Source organism: Myotis daubentonii, chromosome 9 (genome assembly GCF_963259705.1).
Source record: "Myotis daubentonii chromosome 9, mMyoDau2.1, whole genome shotgun sequence".
Lineage (NCBI taxonomy): Eukaryota > Metazoa > Chordata > Mammalia > Chiroptera > Vespertilionidae > Myotis > Myotis daubentonii.
Window position 1 is genome coordinate 44842429 of NC_081848.1, and position 25985 is coordinate 44868413.

General features: G+C 39.2%; 2 protein-coding genes and 1 pseudogene across 2 annotated transcripts; 1 reads left to right on the forward strand and 2 right to left on the reverse strand.

Annotated features, from left to right (window-relative positions):
• Positions 1 to 2710: 2710 nt before the first annotated feature.
• On the reverse strand, positions 2711 to 5496 carry LOC132241669 (olfactory receptor 51G2-like; annotated as a pseudogene).
• Positions 5497 to 17600: 12104 nt separating this feature from the next.
• On the forward strand, positions 17601 to 18551 carry LOC132242131 (olfactory receptor 52Z1P-like). Its single transcript, XM_059711047.1, has one exon. It carries the CDS (start codon positions 17601 to 17603, stop codon positions 18549 to 18551), a length of 951 nt encoding a protein of 316 aa, XP_059567030.1.
• Positions 18552 to 23518: 4967 nt separating this feature from the next.
• Positions 23519 to 24466, reverse strand: LOC132241670 (olfactory receptor 51V1-like). The gene has a single exon (XM_059710611.1). It carries the CDS (start codon positions 24464 to 24466, stop codon positions 23519 to 23521), a length of 948 nt encoding a protein of 315 aa, XP_059566594.1.
• Positions 24467 to 25985: the final 1519 nt, after the last annotated feature.

Genomic DNA, 25985 nt, shown 5'->3' on the forward strand with positions numbered 1-25985 from the left:
CCAGAACTTGGCTGGAGATCCGGGCTAGAGATCCTGGCTAGGTTGCTGACCAACTGAACACTGTTTCCGTCTACACCTTTGGGGACCCCTGGACCCGCTGGGGTTGGACCCCGGCATATGACGCCCGAACAGGGACCCCTAGGTAAGCGCCCCGCACTTGGGACGGATCGGACTCCACCGTAGGAAGAAGGTGGATAGTCTTCGCTGACTCCGTCCTCACCTTTGGGGACCCCTAGACCTGCTGGGGTTGGACCCCAGCATCTGGCGCCCGAACAGGGTTCCCTTAGGTTAGCCCCCCCCGCACTCGGGACGGATAGGACTCCACCATAGGAAAAGGGTGGATAGTCTTCGCCGACTCCGTCCACACCTTTGGGAACCCCTGGACCTGCTGGGGTTGGACCCCGGCAACAATAAAGAATAAACTTTGAGATAGATTATTTTTTATCAAAATGGGGGAGACTACAAAATTTGTTTTTCATTGGAAAATTGTGCATTCTTAATATCACACCCATCCAGATGGTCATATCCAGCTGTGTTCATATCCTTGTTACTTCAGAACTCTTTGTAATTTGTGAGTAATTCAAAGAAATTCAAAATTTGTCTTGCCCTGCAGAGTTTCACATTGTTTTCTTTAAGTACAGCATATGAAATATAATCAATAATACTGTCATAACTATGTATGGTGTCAGTTGGGTACTGGAAATATCAGGGGGAACACTTTGTAAAATACATACTTATCTAACTAGTAGGCTGTACACCTGAAACTAATACAAAATAATATTGAATATAAACAGTAATTAATTATTTAATTAAAAACAGAAAATTAAAAAAATAAAGAGCCTGTGGGGAAAAATATATTAGGTCTCTATTTCCAATTTCTTCCAACATTCTTTTATTCCATATAAAGGAGTGGTATTTTGACATTCCTTTTAATGAGATTTCCTTTGAACAGATTATCTTTTAAACATCTAATTGTCTCCCATGTGAATAAACTAAAAACACTTAACACATTGATTTTATACCTGCATGAGATCATGATTTTACCTTTTTCTACAAATAAACTTTTAGTAATTATTTATCGTGGTTTTCCAAATATTCTGTTTGGCATTCAAGATAGAAAATAAACCATTCAGACAATGATGTTGTAGGGGATAAAGTAGGCCTTTGCAGATGCAATATTGTTGGTGATGATAACATTGATAACTACATGGAAAAATGAGAACCTGATCAGATTTTCACCTGAAGTTGCCTTTTGTCTGTGACCTACAGTATATTCCAATGAAAACCAGAAAGATTTCTTTATTAACATTTCAGCTACAGAACTTTGGCAATTTACCTGAGGATTATAGAGTGGAAAGACAACACACTATGCCAATAAACAATTTGGAAAATGATTTTTTGAAAAAAATAAACAAACACAAAACAGTTTCTACTTTGCTTGAAAAGGGGATTGTTGGTATATAGGAAACAAATGGTTAAGGTAAGTATAAGTAAAAAATAATAAAGATAATTGTTTGTTGATAGTACATAGGAAAATCAAAACATGAAAAGGTGCAGAGCATTTATATCCTATGAGGAGATATGCATGCGAGTTAAACGGAGACCAGAGTTTGAATAATACAAACATTTTTAACACAGCAGCAGATTATTGCTTTGAATATAGCCAGATACACTGTTTCTAGTATAGAAAAGAATAATTTCTGCTTTGAAGTAAGCATAAGTTAGATGGGGCATAATCCTCATTTATTTTTATGGTTTGACTTCTTAGACAAATAATTTGTCACTATTACTTCCATCTATTGATAACAGAAGATGCAAACAGCAAAACAATTATTTGGCTTTATTAGCTCTTTAAAAATGGTTTTTATTTTCTTTGAGTTCTTGTGTTATTATTATTATTTTTTGTTAATCCTCACCGGAAGATATTTTTTTCCATTGATTTTTAGAGAGAGAATCGAAGGGGGTGGGGAGAGAGAGAGAGAAACAATAATGTGAGAGACACACATCAACTGGTTGCCTTCAGAACCTGCCCTGTCTGGGTATCAAGCCTGCAATCAAGGTACGAGGTACATGCCTTTGACTGGAATTGAACCCATGACTCTTCAGTCTGTGGGCTGATGCTCTAACCACCGAGCCAAGATGGCCGGGACCTTCTGTTATTTTTAATATGTCCTTTTGTTAAGTTAATTGGCATTAACAGTTCCAACTTCATGTCACCCAATTGGACAATGAATGTCCTAAGCTCCTACTTACCTGATCTAATTAACAAATGTCACTTTTTAAGATGTCTCAAACTTATTTAGCATGCAGAATAGTGAAAATTCAAGAAAGAGGGAACTTTGCATATGTAGAAAATTTTGAGTAAAATACTGTTGTATTTAATGAAATTGTTAATAAATTGTAGCAATGAAAAAATGAAACAAATAATGAAAAAATATCTTTCAGAGAACTGAAAAGTAACAGAAGAAACTATATACAGCTTCTAAAATGTGAGGTCAAAAGCCATTTTCAATCCGAAAACTAATTAGATGGAAGAAATCAGCAAAGTTTGTTGCTGAAACTGCAAATCATGTCCAGTACAAGGTGAGAAAATAAAATATATTAGGGTATTTTACTTCTTTGATTCTTTATGTACATAAATAAATAAAAGTCATTTCAGTCAAAAGAATTGGAATAATGACCATCTATTGTTACATCTATTTCCCAGAAGTTAATTAATGCTGTTCAGGATTTTTGGTTCCTTTTTGTTGTTGAAGAGTTTTAGGATTTTGTCTCGTATTTGCTTGGTTTTCACTACATACACAATGGGGTTCATCACAGGAGGAATGAGAAAGTGCATGTTGGCCATGAGTACGTAGATGGCTTTGGGAAGCCGTGGAGCAGCTCTGTAAAGTATCGACAGGCAGATCATGGGTGTGAAGAAGAGGATCACAGCACAGAGGTGGGAAATACAGGTGTTGAGAGCCTTGAGGCGGCCACCACGGGATGCAATGCTTAGCACAGTTTTCAGAATCAACATGTAAGAAAGAAGGATAAGGAGAAAATCAAGTCCCATGTTGGAAAGAACCATAAAGAGTCCAATGATGCTATTTACCCTTGAGTTGGAGCAGGAGAGCTTTAGGATGTCGGCATGCAGACAGTAGGAATGAGAAAGTACATTGGAGTGACAGAAACACAGCCTCCTCAAGAGGATAGGAAGGGGCACTTGTGCAATCATGGCTCGCCCTACAATGGCCAGACCTATCTTGGCAATTACACTATGGGTAAGGATGGAAGAATAGTGCAATGGACGAGATATAGCCACAAAACGATCAAAGGCCATTGCCAATATGATAGCAGACTCAAAATCTTGGAAGGTATGAATAAAAAACATTTGGGTGAAACAAGCAGAGACGGTGAGCTCATGAGCATGATGGTCATGTTGCCCACCAAGGTCATGAAGAACATGGCACAGATGGGAATGGAGATCCAGATGTGCACAGCTTCCAGACCAGGTATGCCTGCAACAGCGGGGAGCTGGGGATCCCCTGCCCAGGCCTGACGCCTCTGCCGGAGGCCTCAGGCCTGGTCAAGGGGCCGATCCGGTGATTGGTGATCGGAGGGTGATGAGGGTCAACTCCTCTGGCTGAGGCATCAGTCCTGGGCGGGGGGCTGGGGGTCCCCTGCCCAGGCCTGATGCCTGGGCCAGAGGCATCAGGCCTGGGTGAGGGGTGGAGCCGGGGATTGGAGGGATATGATGGTCCCCTTGCCCAGGCCTGAAGCCTGGGTCAGAGGCGTCAGACTTGGGCGGGGGGTGGAGCAAGCGATCAGAGGGAGATGGGGGTCCCCTGCCCAGGCATGATTCCTGGGCCAGAGGCCTCAGGCCTGGGCGGGGGTCAGAGCCAGTGATCAGGGGGAGATGAGGGTCCCCTGTCCAAGCCTGACACCTCTGGCGGAGGCGTCAGGCCTGGGCAAGGGGCCGATCCTGCGATTGGAGGGTGATGGGGGTCAACCCCTGAGGGCTCCCAGTATGTGAGAGGGGGCAGGCTGGGCTGAGGGACACCCCCCCCCCCCACACACACACCCAGTGCACGAATTTTGTGCACCGGGCCCCTAGTATTATAATAACTATGTGTGATGTCAGATGGGCACTGGATTTATTGGGGTGATCACTTAGCAAGTTATATAATTTATAATCACTGAGTTGTACACCTGAAACTAATATAATATTGTATGTTAACTGTAATTGAAAAACTATAAAATATTTAAAGTAAATAAAAGAAGAATATTCATAGATATACAAATACTTGTTTTTAAGAAAAATTAACAGTATAGATAAATGTTATTTATACTCACCAAGGTAAAATCACAATGTCTGTCTTCCAATCAGAAATATGCATGCAAAGAAGCAGGAAAATATAATGCATAATAAAGAGAAAAATTAATCAGTACAAACAGACCCAGTACTGACATAGATTTAGAAATAGTAGACAACATTAGTTTTTATAACTGTATTCCACTAGTCAAAAACTTAGAGACATAGAATTAATACTGAGTCTGAAGTATAATTATGATGGCAAATAAAGTAGTACATTTGATAACTATATATTTGTATTTAACTTAGGAAATACTTAAGTCTATATTAGGCCACACTAATGTATCTGGCTTTACTATACAGAAGAATTAACCTGCCAGGGAATTCCTGGTTCTCACTAGAGGCTAATATGTACCCCATAACTATGGTCTACATTAGGGCCAATCCTAGATATAAAAGTCCATAGGAAAGTATATTTCATTTGGGTTGGACCCTGTTCAACAGTACAAAGAACTTTATTTTGTCGAATCTCAGAGGGAAAGTGAGAGGGTGAGTGGGTAGAAAGAGATCAGTCAAAGGACTTGAATGCATATCTGCATAATCCATAGACATAGACAATAGGGTGGTGAAGGCCTGGGGTGGGAGGCAGGAGCAGACCAGAAAAGGTCAATGGGAGAAAAAAGGAAACATATGTAATACTTTCAACAATAAAGATTTTTAAAACATGCAATGCAAAATCCATAGGCCCACATGAGGGATAGTTATTTATCAATGAAGACTTAGAATAATGGATAGAGGAAAAGTGCTTATATATTGTTTATTGTTCAACCCAATGCATGGGAGGTTTGTTCATGGTGTTTAAGCTCTATCTTTTTCTGTTCAGCTCTAAGAACTATCTCTTTGTGTTCTGTATTATCACATGCACTTTTTCTTGCTAAACTTATATTTTTCATCATAAGAAAAAGAAAAGGTATCAACACAATTACAACTTGTAATGCCATGCTTCTTAAAGAACCTCTTTGTATTGATTAATGATAGGTCTTGCAGCCTTTTCAGTTTCCTAAAACCACAATTTATTATGGGTTGCATCATCAATCATGACCCTGATTCATCCGTGGTGTTGCTGGAGTACATTGGATTCCTGTTGCAAAACACACATAGGCATCAGAAAGCACCAGGGTCAAAGTTATGGCACTGGGCATAGACAACCTCTGTCAGGTTACATCTGAATGATGCTATATGGAGTTATATATCTACTAGAGCCCTGGTGCACAAATTCATGCACCAGTGGGGTCCCTAGTCCTGGCCTGCGGGATAAGGCCAAAACCAGCTCTCCGACATCCCCTGAGGGGTCCCAGGGGCACAGGCTAGGCTGAGGGACCCCACCAGTGTGCAATCGAGGCCGAGGAGGAACACAGGAGGTTCGCAGCTGGGGAGGGATCACAGGAGGGCTCCAGGGCGTGTCTGGCCCATCTTGCTCAGTCCCGATCCACTGGACCCCTGCAACAAGCTAACCTTCCAGTCAGAGTGTCTGCCCCCTGGTGGTCAGTGCACATCATAGCGAGCATATCATTAGCATATTACGCTTTGATTGGTTGAATGGATGACTGGACGACCAGACACTTAGCATATTAGGCTTTTATTATATAGGACTAGAGGCCCGGTGCACAAAAATTTGTGGACTCGTGGGAGAGGGAGGTCCCTCAGCCAGGCCTGTGCCCTCTTGCAGTCTGGGACCCCTCAGGGGATGACCACCTGCTGGATTAGGCCTGCTCCCTGGGGGATTGGGCCTAAGATGGCAATCAGACATCCCTCTGGCAGCCTGGCAGCCCTCGGGGGATGTCCACTTGCCAGCGGGGAGCAGGCCTAAACTGCAGTCGGACATCCTTAGCACTGCTGAGGAGGCAGGAGAGGCTCCCACCACTGAAACTGTGCTGGCAGCCATCAGCCTGGCTTGTGGCTGAGCAGAGCTCCTCCCATGTGAGAGCGCCCTGACCACCAGAGGGCAGCTCCTGCATTGAGCATCTGCCCTCTGGTGGTCAGTGTGTGTCATAGTGACCAGCGATTCCCAGTCTTTCTGCTGTTACGGTCAGTTTGCATATTACCCTTTTACTATATAGGATAGAGGCCTGGTGCATGGGTGGGGGCCGGCTGGTTTGCCCTGAAGGTTGTCCCAAATCAGGGTGGGGGTCCCGCTTGGGTGCCTGGCCAGCCTGGATGAGGGGATGATGGCTTGCCAGAAGCCAGTCCATCCTTGCTGCTTGACACAGTCCCTGCAGGGAAGAAACATCTGCACAGCGTATGTTTCAAGGGACCTGGCGTATATGGCATACTGTTCTTAATATGTTTGCTCCCCTTCTTGGCACTATGTGTTTTAACCAAGGTCACCTCTCCGAGAAAGGTTGTTTCCCCAGGTAGGGATTTTTTTTCTGAAGTTAGGGAGGGAATAAAACCCCTTAACTAAATGCCAGGAGGGTAGTCAATCACTTTAACTAGGAACAATCACCCTTAAGCTACATAATATTTACTCCCTGGAATGGAGATAAGAAACGCCCTAACCTTTGTAATAGAGATTGATAGAATTGAATCAACTGGTATAAATACAGATGCAACAAGACAACAACAGACAGAATTCAGAAGACAGAAAGACACAGAACTGAGAACACAGGGCTTGGAAGACAGGATGAAGAGAGACAGAGCCTAGGCACAGAACCTACACAGAACGTTCTCTAGAGACAGAAGAACTTCGCTGGCGAGAGCATGCCGGAGGATCCTGGACAGGGACTGGCCTGGGAGCCTGGAGGCGGAGCCTGGCAAGAGAGCATGGCAGGGGATCCTGGACTGAACCTGACTGTGGAGATTGGCAGGAGAGCCTGACTAGAACCTGGTGACTGGACCTGCCTGGAGAACCTGGACAGAACCTGGCTGGAGATCCTAGGCAGAACCTCTCTGGAGATCCAGACCAGAACTTAGCTAGAGATCCTGGCTAGGCTGCTGATCAACTAAACGCTGTCTCCATGTCATTCCTTCTTCGCCGACTCCGTCTACGCCTTTGGGAACCCCTGGACCTGCTGGGGTTGGACCCCGGCATCTGGCGCCCAAACAGGGACCCCTAGGTAAGCGCCCCGCACTCGGGACGGATCGGACTCCACCATAGGAAGAGGGTGGATAGTCTTCGCCTACTCCGTCCACACCTTTGGGAATCCCTGGAACAGGATTCCCCTAGGTAAGCCCCCCCCCCCATTGAGAACCCCCACACTCAGGACAGATAGGACTCCACCAGGGTGCTACAGACCCCCCTATAGAGGATAAGTAGGGTAAGAAGGTGGATAGTACAGAACTTAGGTTGAGAAGATGTGCCTTACTGAGTCCAAAGAAAGAAGACTGTATTGATTCTTAGATTGAGAAGATGTGCCATACTGAGTCCAAAGAAAGAAGACTCTGTATTGATCTTTAGATTAAGAAGATGTGCCATACTGAGTCTAAAGAAAAAAGACTCCGTATTGATCTTTTAACACATATGCTTGCTAGCAGAGGAGTTAAGGTTACTCCCAGTCAGATGGAACATTTTATACAAGAAATATGTCCATGCTTTTCTGAGGAAGGAAAGGTAAATGTAATGGCATGGGAGAAGGTAGGCCCAAGGAGCCTTATCCTTAACCCCACTGCAGCCTTTCCACCCTGGGAAAGTGCAGGATTGGCAAGCTCTCCCTGGGGTGATAGATCAGGACTCAGGTAATAGCGGAAAGCGCCAATCCTACTCTTAAAATGGATACAAGAGAGCATTTTGGGGTTTTTCTTTTTAATGCCTGCTTTTAAAAAATAAAAAAGGGGGAATTTGCCGGGAGCCAGTCCATCCTTGCTCTTTCAAGGGACCTGGCATATATGGCATACGGTTCTTAATATGTTTGCTCACCTTCTTGGCACTGTGTTTTAACCAAGGTCACCTCTCCGAGAAAGGTTGAATCCCCAGGTAGGGATTTTCCCCTGAAGTTAGGGAGGGAATAAAACCCCTCAACTAAGTGCCAGGCGGGTAATTAATCACTTTAACTATGAACAATCATGCTTAAGCTACCTAATCTTTACTCCCTGGAATGGAGATAAGAAACGCCCTAACCTTTGTAATAGAGATTGATAGGATTGAATCAACTGGTATAAATACAGATGTAACCAGACAGAGAGACAGAACTTCAGACACAGAACTTAGGAGACAGGGCTTGGAAGACAGGACCAAGAGAGACAGAGCCTAGGCACAGAACCTACACAGAACGTTCTCTAGAGACAGAAGAACTTCGCTGGCGAGAGCATGCCGGAGGATCCTGGACAGGGACTGGCCTGGGAGCCTGGAGGCGGAGCCTGGCAAGAGAGCATGGCAGGGGATCCTGGACTGAACCTGACTGCGGAGATTGGCAGGAGAGCCTCACTGGAACCTGGTGACTGAGCCTGGCTGGAGAGCCTGGACAGAACCTCGCTGGAGATCCTAAGCAGAACCTCTCTGGAGATCCAGACCAGAACTTGGCTGGAGATCCTGGCTAGGCTGCTGATCAACTGAACACTGTCTCCGTGTCATTCCTTCTTCGCCAACTCCGTCCACACCTTTGGGGACCCCTGGACCCGCTGGGGCTGGACCCCAGCACCCACTGGGGTGCCTGGCCAGTCTGGGTGAGGGGCTGAGGGCCGTTTTCAGGCTGGCGGGTGACTGAAGCTCCCAACCTCTCCTTTTTTTATTTATTTTTTTTATTCTGGGATTTATTTACATTCTATGGCTGTCACTGGAACTGAGAGCCAGCTTTAGCTCTGAGGCTCGGCTCCAGCTCTGAGACCTCACCTGCTTAAAGCAGGTATCTGGGTTTGTTTGGCTTCTATAATTGAAACACTGTTGCAGCTCCAGCTCCGAGGCCCGGCTGGCTGAAAGCAGGTTTCTGGGGTTTGTTTAGCTTCTATAATGGCAACATTGTTTCTTAGAGTGCAGCTCAGAGGCCAGCAGTGTCAGGCGGGGAACCTTGGCTTCCTCCATCACTGGAGCAAGCAAGCCTCCTGTTCGCTTCAGCTGCCTGGCTGCCAGCCGCCATCTTGGTTGGCAGTTAATTTGCATATAGCCCTGATTAGCCAATGGGAAGCGTGTCGGAGGTACGGTTAATTACTATGGTTGTCTATTATTAGATAGGATATCTATATCTATAGATAGATAGATAGATAGATAGATAGATAGATAGATAGATAATAGACAAGTAGATTCATTCCACACTGATTTATTCCATTCCTTCCAATTGAGGGCCTTTCCTTTAATCTTTTATCACTGATAAGGGTTTAATCTCCAACATTTACAGGGAACTCATGCAACTTAACAAAAGGAAGATAAACAATTCAATCAAAAAATGGGCAATGGATCTAAATAGACACTTTTCAAAAGAGGACATACAGAAGGCCGAAAGACATATGAAAACATGCTCAAAGTCTCTAGTTATAAGAGAGATGCAAATCAAAATGACAATGTGGTAACATCTCACACCTGTCAGAATGGCTATCATCAACAAATCAACAAACAAGTGCTGGAGAGGATGTGGAGAAAAAGGAACCCTTCTGCACTGCTGGTGGGAATGCAGACTGGTGCAGCCACTGTGGAGAACAGTATGGAGTTTCCTCAAAAAACTAAAAATGGAACTCCCACTTGACCCAGTGATCCCACTTCTAGGAATATATCCCAAGAAGCCAGAAACACCAATCAGAAAGGATATATGCACCCCTATGTTCATAGCAGCACAATTCACCATAGCTAAGATTTGGAAACAGCCCTAAGTGCCCATCAGCAGATGAGTGGATTAAAAAACTGTGGTACATTTACACAATGGAATACTACGCTGCAATAAAAAAGAAGGAAATCTTGCCATTTGCAACAGCATGGATGGATCTGGAGAGCATTATGCTGAGAGAAATTAGCCAGTCAGAGAAAGATAAATACCACATGATCTCACTCATTTGTGGAATATAGAGAACAACATAGACTGATGAACAGGGACAGATCCAAGACAGAGAAACATCGATCAGACTATCAATCCCCAGAGGGAAAGTAGGGGAGGGTGGGGGTAAGCGGAAGAGATCAACCAAAGGACTTGTATGCATGCATATAAGCCAAACCAATGGACACGGACAACAGGGGGATGAGAGTATGAGTGGGGGTGGGGTGGGGGGGAGGTTGAGGGTTAATGGGGGGATGAGGACACATTTGTAATACCTTAACCAATAAAGAAATTAAAAAAAAGATAAAATATATTTTTATTTCACAGAGGAAGGGAGAGGGAGAGAGAGATAGAAACATCAATGATCAGAGAGAATCATTGATCAGCTGCCTCCTGCACGACCCACACGGGGCATGTGCCCTGACAGGGAATGGAACTGTGACTTCCTGGTTCACAGGTTGACACTCAACCACTGAGCAACACTGGCTGGGATACTTTAATCTTATAATTATGTATATAATGGAGTGTTGGACCTTTGCCATGTAGTATATGTATAATCTATATATTTCTATACTATTTGCATTGTATTTCACATATAAAAAGAATAAATTAGTTTGAATATTTTCTAGCTTCAAGTGAATGCTTTTATGATTTGGAGAAAGCACTTATTCTTTTACTTGACCACTCTAAATTTTTATTAATAACAAAATGTTGTTTAAGAAGAGCATGAGATTTGGCAATAGGGAACCTGCATTTAATTTTCAGCTTGATTACTTGCTATGTGTGCAAAGGAACAAAATGATTCAACTTTCTGGACTTCAATGTCCTCACCAAGTCCAACGAATAAATAAAAATACTGGGAATATTTGTGGATTTAAAATAAATTATATATCATAAAATGTTATTTAAATGATAAACCCATGGTGATGGTAGTTGATATTAAATACTATTTTTTCTACACCTATACCTCTCCCTTCTTATATTAGACAGTGCATAGGAGTCAATGATTATATATTCCTTTATATATCTGTACTTGACTTAGATTCAACACAGAAAACAAGGTTTTGGAAATTGATCTATTTCCCCCTTCATGGATCTTTTGCATTTTTTGGAGGTAGCATTCCTAAGAAGCATGCTCCCTCAAAATTTAAACTTAGACTCTTCTGCTGTTATAATCACACTCTCAGAAAAAATCATACATTTAACAAGTGGAAACCTCAACAATAGCACATATTTCTATGATTTGTTTGTATCTGTCAGAGCAGTTTCCCTGTGAGTTATTGCCACTGATAGAGCTGTTGTTAATTCCCCAGGGCCGACTAAGAATTATGTTCTTCCCCAAGGCTTATATAGCTATTCACTGTGTCTTTCCTGTAAAAGGACCAAGAGCTCAGAAGACCACAAACGCTTCCTGGATTCCCTAATTCTCCTGATCTGAGGTCTCCTGGGATAAAGAGCTATAGAAACACCAGCTTCTGAGGCAGCACTGGGACCTAGACCAAGGAGAGGCAGTCGACTTGTGGGACCTCAGTAAGTCTGCAGCTGCAGAATAAAGGAGATAATAAGCACCTGGTATTCCACACTGGACAGTAGGTTATTGCTGAGTTTAGAAGGGGTCTCATGTTTCTCAGGTTTTTGATTGCACGCACTCCTGATGCAGAGCAAGGGACCTGTGACTTTTTTCCTGTCATATATGCCTATATTGTGGCACCTTCCCAAGGCCATGGCTTAAGCAGATCCAAGGCTGAGTGTGGGGGCATGTCCTGTGCTTGTCAAATGATATTTGTTGTTTTATTGATTGAAATGGCCAGACCATACTCTTTTGGATCAATAAAAGGTTTGTTGAAGGGTGGTTTATGACTCTTGAAATAGCCAATCTCTATGAAAAAGAGGTAAGAATTATTTGTGAAAGTTGGGCTTATTCTAAAATGAGGATCAGCAGAAGAAAAGGGCCTGGGGTTTTGTTGCATTAACTGTAGTAAGATTTTCTATAAGTGAAGAGACAGCACTGAGATTTTTTTTTTTTTTTGATTCTACCTCATAGATTTCTGTGTGATTTTAAGTCTGCTTGCTGATTAAATCTCTCTTTGGAAAAATGGGTTTGCTTCATTTCATTCAAAAATAGAGAAAGAATTAAGACACAAGGCTAGATGTAGTAGGCGTAGAAGCCTATTTCACAGGATAGCAAGAGCAGGAATATCAGGAGACTATCATGCCAGCTTATACTTTTTTTTTAAAATTGGGGCAGGGGGTTCTTATCTATCTGGGCAGGGTAGAGTTAGGGTGGTAAAGAAAATGGAAAGGATAAAATATGACATAAATTGGAAGCCAAAGATATGAGGAAGATAGATATAAGTGGTTGGGGAAAAGGAGGTAAAAAAATAAAAGAACGTTTAGTGAAACTTCCTTTTTGGTAAGCAACACTGGTCACATTAGTGAAGGTCTAATACCTTTCACTAGAAACTAGTAAAGGTCTAATATTTTAACTTCAAATTCTGCTCTCAATACAACTGGGAAGTGAAACAATAATAATAATATAACAACACTGGAAATAATAAAAATAAGAATAGCATTGGAATACAGGCAACAAACTATGAAAATGTAGTAGGAAGACAATAACGTAATGGGATTAAGGAAACCAAAGGAGAAGAAAGTTTGGAGAAGAAATTGCTCAAAGGTGGCAAATTAAACAGTATATTAAAAGCATGGGATTTAGAGCAAGATGACCTGAGTTTGAATATGTGCTTGATTGGATACTGGCTGTGTGAACTTAGACAAGTTATTCAACCTCCTCATGCCATAGTTTTTTGGTGTGTTAACTAGAGATCATACTAGCAGCCATTTTGTTGGGTTATTATTATCAGCAAATGATATTTTATGAGGATTAAATTATAGAAACTTGTTAACACAGGACATAGCTCATGGTAAATACTCAAAAATTAATTTAAAAATATAAATAATATATACTAAAATGTGTCCTTTGGATTAAAAAGCCCAGGTGATTGAAGGCTTTCACTGTGATAAAATACACTGTGTGACTGAGATACAGCTAAGGAAGAGATTTAACACTCAGAATCTTTCTCTTCTTTATTCTTTTTTGAATCTAATAAATAGATTTACAGTAGAACTGAAATAAACTGCCTACTGGTTTTTTTGTTTTGTTTTGTTTTGTTTTTATTTTTGTTTTGTTTTTTTTTGCTTTTATTTGATTGTGTGCCTTGAGCTCCTGGTCCATGGTTGAATTTTAGATTTTTTTTATTTAGAAGATAAATCTTTATGAACTAGTTTCATTCTAATCTATGTAGAAGACAGTTCAGAGTGGTGAAATGTTTCCTTCAAGGTCCCAGATCATTGGTAGCAGAGCTGAGGCTATAGCTCAGATAGTGCCTCATGCCTAGTCCAGTTTTCTTTCCGGTGCACTTTCTAAATTTGAGACAGTCCATCAAATTTATGTCCTTAATGGTTCTTAGACATGTGACATATTAATAGTTTAGAAAGAATTGCATCAACCATCTTTAAATCTTGCATCTCTATCTCTACTTTATAATATCAGTAACATCAATATTTTTTCTAGACAGTATGTCTCAAAATATTTCATTTTATTTATCCCTCATCTAACACTTGAAATTCTTCATTTCATTTAGTTTTTTTAAAAACACATATCTCCTTTACCTCCTGCTTTCAGTGTTTTTAAATATCTTTTCAAATTACATGTATTAGGGTGACATTGATTAATAAGATTTTATAGGTTTCAAGTGTACTTTTTGTTTGTTTTGTTTTGGTTTGGTTTTTTTATTTTATTTTATTTTTAATTAAATCTTTATTGTTCAGATTATTACAGTTGTTCCTCTTTTTCCCCTCCATAGCTCCCCTCCACCCGGTTCCCACACCACCCTCTGCCCTTACCAGCCCCCCGCCCCCCGCCACTGTCCTCATCCATAGGTGTATGATTTTTGTCTAGTCTCTTCTTGCACTCCCCATACCCCTTCCCCCCTGAGAATAGTTAGTCCACCCCCTTTCTATGCCCCTGATTCTATTATATTCACCAGTTTATTCTGTTCATCAGATTATTTATTCACTTTATTTTTATTTTTTTAAAAATATATTTTATTGATTTTTTTTTTTACAGAGAGGAAGGGAGAGGGATAGAGAGTTAGAAACATTGATGAGAGAGAAACATCGATCAGCTGCCTCCTGCACACCTCCTATCAGGGATGTGCCCGCAATTAAGGAACATGCCCTTGACCAGAATCGAACCTGGGACCTTTCAGTCTGCAGGTCAATGCTCTATCCACTGAGCCAAACCTGGTCAGCTGATTTTTAGATTCACTTGTTGATAGATGTGTATTTGTTGTTCAAAATTTGTATCTTTACCTTTTTCTTCTTTCTCTTCTTAAAGATTAGCTTTCAGCATTTCCTATAATACTGGTTTGGTGGTGATGAACTCCTTTAGCTTTTTCTTATCTGTGAAGCTCTTTATCTGACCTTCAATTCTGAATGATAGCTTTGCTGGGTAAAGTAATCTTGGTTGTAGGTTCTTGTTGTTCATCACTTTGAATATTTCTTGCCACTCCCTTCTGGCCTGCAAAGTTTCTGTTGAGAAATCAGCTGACAGTCGTATGGGTACTCCCTTGTAGGTAACTGACTGTCTTTCTATTGCTGGTTTTAAGAGTCTCTCTTTGTCTTTTGCTCTTGGCATTTTAATTATGATGTGTCTTGGTGTGGTCCTCTTTGGATTCCTTTTGTTTGGGGTTCTCTGCGCTTCCTGGACTTGTAAGTCTATTTCTTTCACCAGTTAAGGGAAGTTTTCTGTCATTATTTCTTCAAAGAGGTTTTCAATATCTTGCTCTCTCTCTTCTTCTGGCAACCCCATAATTTGGATGTTGGTACGCTTGAAGTTGTCCCAGAGGCTCCTTACACTATCTTCATATTTTTGGATTCTTTTTTCTTTTTGTTTTTACGGTTGGGTGTTTTTTGCTTCTTCGTATTTAAAATCTTTGAATTGATTCTTGCGATCCTCTAGTCTGCTGTTGGAACTCTCTATAATATTCTTTATTTCAGTCAGTGTATGTCAAGTGTACATTTTAATGATACATGATCAGTATATTGCATTGTGTGCCCAATCCCCCAAAATCAAATAATTGTCCACCACCAAATATTTAGCCCCCTTTATCCTTGACTATCTCTCTGCCTCCCTTTGCTATGATAAGTACCAGATTATTGTCTGTGATTATGAGTTTCCATTTTATATCCCACATATGAGTGAAATCATATGGTTCTTAGCTTTTTCTGACTTATTTCACTTAACATACTCAAAAGGTCCATTCATGCCGCAAAGAGCAATAGTTCATCTTTTGCTATTCTGAGTAGTATGCCATTGCATATATGCATCACATCTTCTTTATCCAGTAATCTATCAAAGGACACTTTGGTTGTTTCCACATCTTAGTCACTGTGAAAAATGCTGCAATGTACATAAGGGTGCATATACTTTGTGAATAAATGTTTTCAAAATATTTAGGTTGGTGCCTATAAGAAGGATTGCAGGGTGATATGTTAATATTATTTTTAATTTGGGGGGTAAGTTTCATACTGTTTTTCATAGTGGCTGTACCAGTTCACATTTCCACCAGTGGTGAATGAAGGATCCTTTTGATCCACACTCTCTTCAACACTTGTTACTACTTGTTTTGTTGATAAAAAGCCATTCTGACAGGTGTGAGGTGGTATCTCATTGTAGTTTTGATTTGCATTTCCCTAAAAGCTAGAGAAGTTGACCATATTTTCATATATCAGTTAGCCATTTGTGTATCTTCTTGGGAGAAGTGGCTGTTCATGTCCACTGCCCATTTTTAAAAAATTAGATTGTTTGTTTGGTGTTGAGTTGTATAAATTCTTTACATATTGGAATATTAACCCATTGTCAGAGCTATTGTTTGCAAATATTCTCTCCAATTCAGTTGGTTGCCTTTTTGTTTTGTTGGTGGTTTCTTTTGCTGTGCAGAGATTTTTGGTTTGATAAAGCCCCATTCATTTATTTTTGCCTTCACTTCACTTCCCTTGCTTTTGGGTCAAATTCATAAAATCTTCTCTAAGACCCAAACCCAAAAGCTTAGTACCTATGTTTTCTTCCTTGTAGTTTATTGTTGCTGTTGTGTTTTTCTTTTAAAATCCTCACCTGAGGATATCCTTAAGAGCAGCAGAAAGCTCTAGCCAGTTTTGCTCAGTGGATAGACATCAGCCTTTGGACTAACTAAAGGGTCACGGGGGTTGCAGGCTCAATTCCCAGTAGGGGATGTGAAAGAGGCAGCCAATCAATGATTCTCTCTCATCACTGATGTTTCTATCTCTCTCTCCCTCTCCCTTCCTCACTGAAATCAGTAAAAATACATTTTAAAAATGTCATTAGTATTTTGATGGGGATTGAATTAACTTTGTATATTGCAGTACTAATACTCAAGTTTGAGCAGAAAAGGGAGAAATGGAAGGAAAACACAAACATTAAACACAAATTGGAAGGAATAAACAGTAGAAAAAAGGCATTGTAGGCAAAAGAGAATGGAGGCAGGATGAAGTGTGTGAAGAAGATGAGAGGACACTATTTGCTGAGTTACAGATGTTATATGAGTGCTTGCTTTGCACAGTGGTAGTTTAGTTAAAATGCATGCATACTGGAAATATGCAAAGAGAGAACATGGTTCTAATATGCACAACATTAAGTGAATACAGCGCTGTGCAAAACCAGGTCCATTCAGACTTCCATTTTTCTCTCTCCAAATGATTTTTATTTGATGATGAAAGACTTCATATTAAATTAAAGAAATAATAATTTTCAAGGATTTAGAGGTCTTGAGCTCCCTTAAAATTCACACCCATATTCTGAACATATTATTTCTGGGGCTCCAGAGAATAAAGTATGATTACTCACCAGAAATGATCAGTCAGACAAGGAGGAAAAGTCTGATGTGCAAGAGCTTAGAAGGGACTTTCTTGAATGACGCTAAGTCAATAAGTATATGTATCGACTATAGTGCCCACATGGAGTTATAAACCCATTAACTGTTTATTATTACTATTGTTGTCACCATTATCATTATCAGTAGCATTAGCCCTATAAATTTGGTAACTTTCATGTCAATGAAGCTGATCTGGTTCCTTATCCTTGAATAATTACTGATGTCCAGTCCTTTCTTAAGGTAACTAACTTTACTGCAATGCCAAGATTCACCCTCAACCTGATAAAATAACTTTGTTTATTCTCTCTCAAGTTCACTCTCATTTTTTCTCTCACTCTCTCTCTAGCTTTTCGTTCCAGGTCTCAATATCAGAGGACACAGTAAAACACGATGACTTCAAACCTTACCATCCTTAGAGACATTTGGTACACCATGATTGGAATCCCAGGACTGGAAGAGGCACATACTTGGATATCCATCCCCATCTGTTCCATGTATATAGTTGCTCTTGTGGGCAACGCCCTCTTATTATTTCTGATATTCACTGAACATAGTCTTCATGAACCCATGTACTATTTCCTCTCTATGTTGGCCCTGTCGGATATTTTTCTCTCCACAGTTACCACACCAAAGATGCTAGCAATCTTCTGGTTTCAAGAAGGGGGTATTTCTTTTGGTAGCTGTGTGTCCCAGATGTTTTTCCTTCACTTCATCTTTGTGGCAGAGTCTGCCATATTACTGGCCATGGCGTTTGACCGCTATGTAGCCATCTGTTACCCACTCAGATATACTACCATTCTAACCCCCTTAGTCATTGGAAAAATGGGCATTGCATCTGTGATTAGGAGTTTCCTTATCTGCTTCCCCTTGGTTTTCCTGGTTTATCGGCTTACTTACTGTGGGAAGAACATTATTCATCACTCATACTGTGAACATATGGGCATTGCCAAGTTAGCTTGTGATAGCATCAAAATCAACATCTACTACGGGGTGGTTGCAGCCCTATGTTCCACATGCCTGGATGTAGTGCTTATCATCATCTCCTATTCTCTTATACTCTGTACTGTGTTTAGAATTCCTTCCCAAGAAACTCGACTCAAGGCTCTGAGTACTTGTGGCTCCCATGTCTGCGTTATCCTACTATTCTATACCCCCGCCTTTTTTTCATTCTTTGCTCACAGATTTGGAGGGCACAGCATACCGCTCCATGTGCACATTCTTCTGGCCAATCTTTATGTGGTGGTACCACCCGCTCTCAACCCCATCATTTATGGTGTTAGGACAAAGAAAATTCAGGAGAAGGTTATTCAGGTCTTTTCTTTGAGCAAGAAATTGTGCTGATGTAGACTAAACAACTTAGTCTTCATTTTTCAGTGTAACTCTGCTAATTGAAGAGTACCTACAATTATATTGGACATCTTAAATCATTTCAGTATTAGAAGAGAATAATAACAGTAAAAATTTAAGTAAATGAGATGAAAAGTAAAAACTTTCTCTTTTTGTGATTTTGTTCAGGGCAATATCAGAGTAAGCACACCATAGATTGTATGTAATATTGAGTTTTGTTACAATAGGCTTAAAATATAATAGATTGCTTGCAATCATTTTCATGTAATTAATAAGGAAATACTAGTTTTATTTATTAGATTACATTGTAGGATTATGACTAAGGGGGAAATCTCTGAAGTCATACTGCCAATAATCAAATTTCTGCTCCACTGATTCTAAGTATAAAATCTTAGAAACATTATTCTACCTATGCGTCCATTTTTTTTAAAAAAATTGAGGAAGTATATAATATCTGGAAGATATTGTTTAATGTTAGTAATCATTTATAGATATAGCAATAAAATTTAGTTTGCACATTTGCAGCGTCATGTTGGGTTCAGAATTGATTTAAATGTGATACAGTGGAAAAAAGCCTAACACATGCCAAAAATGTTAGCATTATTATATAAGTAAAAGTTGGGAAAATTGGGACATACTACCATAATAAAAGTTACTTGAAACCAATCAGAATATATATATATATATATATATATATATATATATATATATATATTCTATTTTCTCTATATTTTAAATAATGTATGTATGTATCTATACTAATAAAAGGATAATATGCTAATTAAACCAGGAGACCTTCCAGAAGACCTTCCAGACATCCTTCTGGACAAAGCCATGGTGGTGGGGCTGAGGCAGTTTCAGTCAGGGGCGATCAGGTTGGCTTGAGAGGGCAGTTGGGGGCAAGCAGGCCAGGGGGGGCAATTGGGGGCAATTAGTCTGACAGGGGAGGGCAATTGGGGTTGATCAGGCCGGCCAGCAGAAAAGTTAGGGGCAATCAGGCAGGCAGGCAGGGTGGTGAGTGGTTAGAGGCCAGTGGTCCCAGTTTGCGAGAGGGATTGGGCCTAAATTGGCAGTTGGACATCCCTCAAAGGGTCCCAGATTGGAGAGGGTGCAGGCCGGGCTGAGGGACTCCCCCTGTGCATGAATTTTGTTCACCGGGCCACTAATCCACTAATATATATAAAATTAGAGATATTTTGTCTTTTGAATACTATTGATTTTTATTTTCTTTCAGTAGAGTTCTAACATTATTATGTCATTAAACACTTCTGTTAGATGGTACCACCTAGAAGAAGGGTAGGGAGGAAGGAGGTTGGGACGTAGAGGATGTTCCTCTCAGACAAAGAAGTAGTGGACTCCTTTTGAACATGAGATGGGTAGAAGAAACACAGATGGAAAAGGAGAATAAGATATCATCTTCAAAGGTCCAAGTTTCAGCTGCACACTCCCAGGCCCTCATTTGAAGAGTCAGGACATGAAAGGATAGAAACTCAATGGGTTATAGGGCAAATCTAAAAGCAGAGGGAGATTAATATCCCTTCCCTTTTTTTCTGCTTAAATATCTCAGGAAAGTTTCCTTGCCAGATATTTCACGCCAACTAGAGAGAGCAGCACTAGAGTGAAAATGGCCATGTGCATTGGTCAGTCAGAAAACTGGTGTCCTTGTCCTCCATCAGGCAACAAATGAATCTAGGAATTCTTTAAAGCACTGAGGGGGACACCCCATTCATGGCTCATGTTGAGCAGTGACGCTGCCAAGGGAGTTGCTTTGGCTAGGGAAAAATGATTCCATAGTCAAGGGCCATAAACACAAATGTTAGAGTCAGGGAAGTAAGAGAAAATGGGTCCAGTTTCAGGACTGGAGGGGTAAAGAACATTAGGAATGGGTCACTAAGTGGATTTAAGAGAAAATAATGAGTCAACATTCAGTAGGGGGTGCAGAAAGGATAAAGTCCCAGACTCAGATTTATATCTGCATCTCATCCAGTTCTGTCAAGCAATCTCTCAGGGACATGAGGGTTCCCCTTTAAAGCAGGTGGTAAGAACTTGGATGAAGGTGAGAGTGAGTGAAGAGGCAGAAAAAACCCCACAACAGTCTAGCAGAGAATATCAATTTCCAAATAACAGAAAAGTTGTTAAAATAAAATTGGGTTTTATTTCAGCAAAGATACTTTTAAACTCAAAAACTTTAATTGACACTTAAGTGCAAAGTTAAAAATTCAGACGACCGTTGACATAGATAGGTTCCCTTGGAACAAGATAATCCTAAAAAACAAAACAAAACAAAACAAAAGTTACCACATCTTTTCAAGTATAAAGTACAAAACCTATTACTTAGGATTTTGGTATATCATAATACTGGCTGAGAGAAGAGTGACCTATTAAATAATTCATTTGAAACTTATATTTAGATAAATACACAATTTAAAATTCCCAACTCCCACCATGACACACCCCCAACAGAAACAAATAGAATGATGTGGAAATATCTGTAATGTAAAATAAAACAGCAGTAACAGTAGTAAAAATGCTGTGAAACTAAATTGTCCCACAATTATTTTCTAGTAATTTAAAATATCTTTACCTCAATTTCCTCATCTGCACAATTAAATGATTATTGTTTACCTCACAGATTTGCTCTAAAGATTAATATCAACAGTCACTACTGAGTGCTTCCGTAATGACTGGCATATAAAAGGCTTCTGATAAATATAAACTAAGCATTATTTTTATGACTATTATTATTACTGTGGTAGTTGCATTATTACTAGTAAAATATATACATTAAACATAAACTATCAATTTTGAGGAAATACATTGATAATCATGGGGTGTGTATGTTTATGATAGCTTTGTTTAAAATTAAAACTACTAAACACTAAAGTGCTGAACAATTGATGATTAAATAAATTTGCTGTATGTGATACAAAAGAATAGGATTCAACAATAAAAATAAATTGTGGATACAGACAACAACAAAAATAAATGTCAATAGCATTGTTGCAAGTGAAGGACTCCAGATATAAAGTATTACATTGTTTATGATTTAATTTCTATGACCTACTCTTAAAGGCAAACTGTATGACAAAAATCAGATTATTGGTTGCCAGACACTTAGGGTTATGAGAGAAGACTGATCCCAAAGAAATAAAAAGGCACTTTTTGGGGTGATGAAAAGATTCTATACTTGATTGTGGTGGTGATTACATAACTATAAATATTTTCTAAGCTCATCAAACTGTGCATATATATCTAAATAGAGTGAATTAATGTTTGTAATTATACTTCAAAAATTGCCTTGAATATATTAAGTATATTATGTAAATATCATATGACAATCATATTTTGAAGAAACTTACACATACTAACAGAATCCAAATGTATGTACTATATTATCATCCATGATTTAATTTGATCATTTTTATTTAGCATGTCAACGTTTTATAACGATTGCATAAACATTTAATAGAGTTCATATTAAAAAGTACAGAAGGAAGAAAATAAAGTTGTCATGTGATTTGAAACTGAAATAGAACATTTTTCCACATCCCATCACCCATCACCTCCTGAAAGTAGAACATATCATTTAACTTCTGTATGTTTTAAACTATTGAAGCATAGTAACCTCCATCTTGTATAAAAAACTGCTGTTTGAATTCTCTGCTATTGTTAGATAGTCCCTAGTCCTGTAAACTCTGTCATTGTAAGCTCTATCACTTTAAGACAGTCTCTTATTCTAGAAAATGACTTTGCTTTTAGTTCAAATAATAGAAAAAGTTAAACTTAACTGTCTGACCTTGCAAGCTAGCCATCCAATGTATTAGACTAATATAGATTAATACCAATAATAATTCCCATATTCTTATGCCAAGTACTAACTCATTATGTATTCAAGGTTATAACTGTCTGTAACAATAATCCACACAGAGATCTTTGTGAAATCTGCAAACAAAGAAGCTCAAAAAGTAAAAATATGGGAAACTTCTTGTTTGTGGGGCTCAGAGATTTGGAAGAGACACCTCCCTCTGGGCCATGCACAATAAATGACTCCTAATTAATTGGCTTATTAAGGCGTCTTGTATCTTATTCGCTGATTTATGATACAACACTACCCATGCATTTAGTAGAAAATAATATCTACCACAGAATCTTGATGGAGAAATAAATTAGAAATATATTTATATTATATGGCCTTAATAATACTCTGTGCTCTTCCATTTTTTATTAATTGGGACTTGGATTTAAATGAGATATGGACTCATAATAAACATTTAAAATGGTTTCCAAATGCTAGTTGCTATTGTTATTATTATTTAGATTAAAAAAAAAACCGACCACAAAAATCTGGTTCTTTCTACTCTGGCAATTACTGGTTTTCTATATCTCCAGTTCAATTACTATTCATACGATACAAGTGAGAAAAGAATGTTTGGCTGGTGGGAAAATAGCATCAGATTAGTTTTTTGTTTGTTTGTTTCACTACTTTTTAAATCATCCAAATAGTCTAGTATCCTTATATGCTTACTCCATTACATTATCATGGGTAGCAGAGATGATTGCTAAACAATAAACAAAAATGTTTCCTAGACTAGTGAAAATGGACTAAGATCATTATTGATCCTTTAGTAATTACCTGAAGGAATTTAACTTAGAAAATTCACATTTTCTATATTGGGTGAATTCAAAACCATTCTCACTCAGGTAGCCATAGTAAGATAGAAATTTTAACAGCTAATTTTTCTCATATATTAATATGTATATATTATGATTTATATAATTGATAAGAATATAACCCATGTCAATCTCACTGATTTATGATTGCTGTGGGCAAAATGAAAAGGAAATTATTTGCAACATAGCAATTACACAAATAGAAGTCATTAAATACATTTTTAATTATATACTGATTCTTACCCTTTTGATTTCCACTTGTCGACTTTTAAAATCATGCACATTTGATCTCAGCACATTTCTTTCAAGTAAAACAGTCTCTGGACTCTCCTTCGTATTTGCTGGGTTTTGATGCTATAAATAATGGGGTTCATCAAGGGAGGGAAAAGGATATAGACGTTGCCCATGAACACATGTACCAAAGGTGAGAGGTGTTTCCCAAAGCGATGCACCATAGTCAGGCCAATGATTGGGATATAGAAAACTGAAACAGCACAGATGTGAGATACACAGGTCTGCAAGGACTTGATTCTCTCCTCCTGTGATGCAATAGCTAGGACTGCATGCAAGATCATGACATAGGACACAAGTATAAGCACTGCATCCAACAACAAGTTGCTGATCACCAGGGCCAGACCATAGATGCTGTTGAAGCGGATGTCTGAACAGGCCATTCTAATTAAGTCTTGGTGCAGGCAGAAAGAGTGAGAGAGAATGTGGGGATGGCAATAATTTAAGAACTTTAGGCGAATGATGACCGGAGGTATGAGTAAAGTACTTCTACATAAGATTGCGACCCCAATTTTTATGATTTTGTCATTAGTTAGGATGGAGGAGTAGCGTAGTGGGTGGCAAATGGCGATGTAGCGATCAAAAGCCATAGCGAGGAGAACAGAGGACTCCATAAAGGACAGACCATGGATGAAATAAGACTGGGCAATGCAGGCATCCAGGCTGATCTCTTGAATGATCCCCCATAGGATTCCCAGCACTGTATACATGGTGGAGAGTCCCATGCACAGGTCAGTGAGGGCCAGCATGGCCAGGAAGTAGAACATGGGCTCATGCAGGCTCGGCTCTGTTCGGATCACATGCAGCACCAGGCAGTTTCCCAGAAAAATCATAGTGTAGATGGAGGAGAAAGGGATGGAGAGCCAGAGATAGTCAACTTCCAGGCCAGGGAATCCAGTGAGGATAAATCTGGAACTATTGTAGTTTGAGATGGCGATAGCAGGCATGAAGACACAATTGAAATATTTCTAGAGATGTGGCAAAGCAGATGAGCTTATGATCCCCTAATTTTGAATAATGTTTGTCTGCTTTCGAAAAGAACAGAAAATACAATGCAATTTCCTTTACTGTTATAAACTCAGCAAAATAGAGACCTGATTCTTTATCCTTTAGGGCAAAATCCCTCTCTCTAGACATAAATTTTTCCACTGCTAGTGACAAGCAATGCCTGAAGACTAGGGTTTTTTATGCAGAAGCAATCATCTTAATGCACATATGGGATTAGGTTTGGGGCTGGACTGCTGGGACTGTTTATTTTCAGAGGAAGATAATATATGACCACAGGTGTTTACTGCTTTCATGGCTGGTAGCATCCTCAGAAAAATGTGAAATGTGTAATTTTTCTCTTGGGTAACACAGCTCTTCCTTCACTACCCCCAAAGGGTCATAAGACTCCAAATTAAGTAAAATGGTTAAGGAACCCTAACTTTGCAGATAAAATTTAAATAAGAGAAACTTAACAAAATGGAATAAAAACTTTTTTGCACATTTCCAATTGCCCCTCTCTAAATGCTTTACCCTTGTACAATTGTTTTAGTTATACTTTTTCTTCTCTACATTTCATATTTTTCTTCTCTATTTTCATGCATCTCTTTATCTTATACAGAATTTTTACTTTTTCTGACCTTCACACTAATTTTACCTCATTATGTTCTATATTACATAAATGACATGGATTTTAAACTGGAAAGTATTAGGCTATTGGGTAACAGCTGGAAATGGAAAGGCTAGATCATGAGGTAAATATTTATTTAACTGTTTAAAATAGTGTTAGCATGCTTTCCAAAGCAATGGTCCATTTGACACTCTGACCAGTAAGTAGTGAGAATTACAGTTCCTCCATCTCTCAGCCAGTACTTGGTATGGTCAGATTTTTTATGCTTATTTTATTTTGCTTTGCTTATATTGATAGGCATGTGGTGATATGTCATTGTTTTAAATTTGTATTTCCCTTACGACAAATACTTTTTTTTGCTTTTTTTCATGTGCTTATTTGTCATATATACATCTTCTTGGTGAAGTTCCTGTTTGAATAATTTTCCCTTTTGTGATGAGTTGATTTTTGCTTATTGAGGGTGGAGGGTTTTTTAGATATTTTAATTATAAAACCCTTAGCAGATATATGATTTGCAAATTGTTACTTCATTTTCTTAACTGTGATGTACTATAAAACTGTACACATAAAACCTATATAATTTTATTTACCACTGTCACCCTAAAAAATTCAATAAAATTTTAAAAAATAAAGAATATGATGATAACAGAAAGACTCACATTGAGTAAAAGAGGATTTTAGTATTGATTTCCCTTATTGGAAAGAAGTATGTAGTTGAGGACTCTAGAGTGAAGGTAAGTAACCTTATATGCCTGGGGCATATAAAAAGATAAAATTTCAGAGCTTATAAAAAGAAAAGAAAAAATATTGAGAATACATTACACATTATACATTCACCTGTATAAAAAACA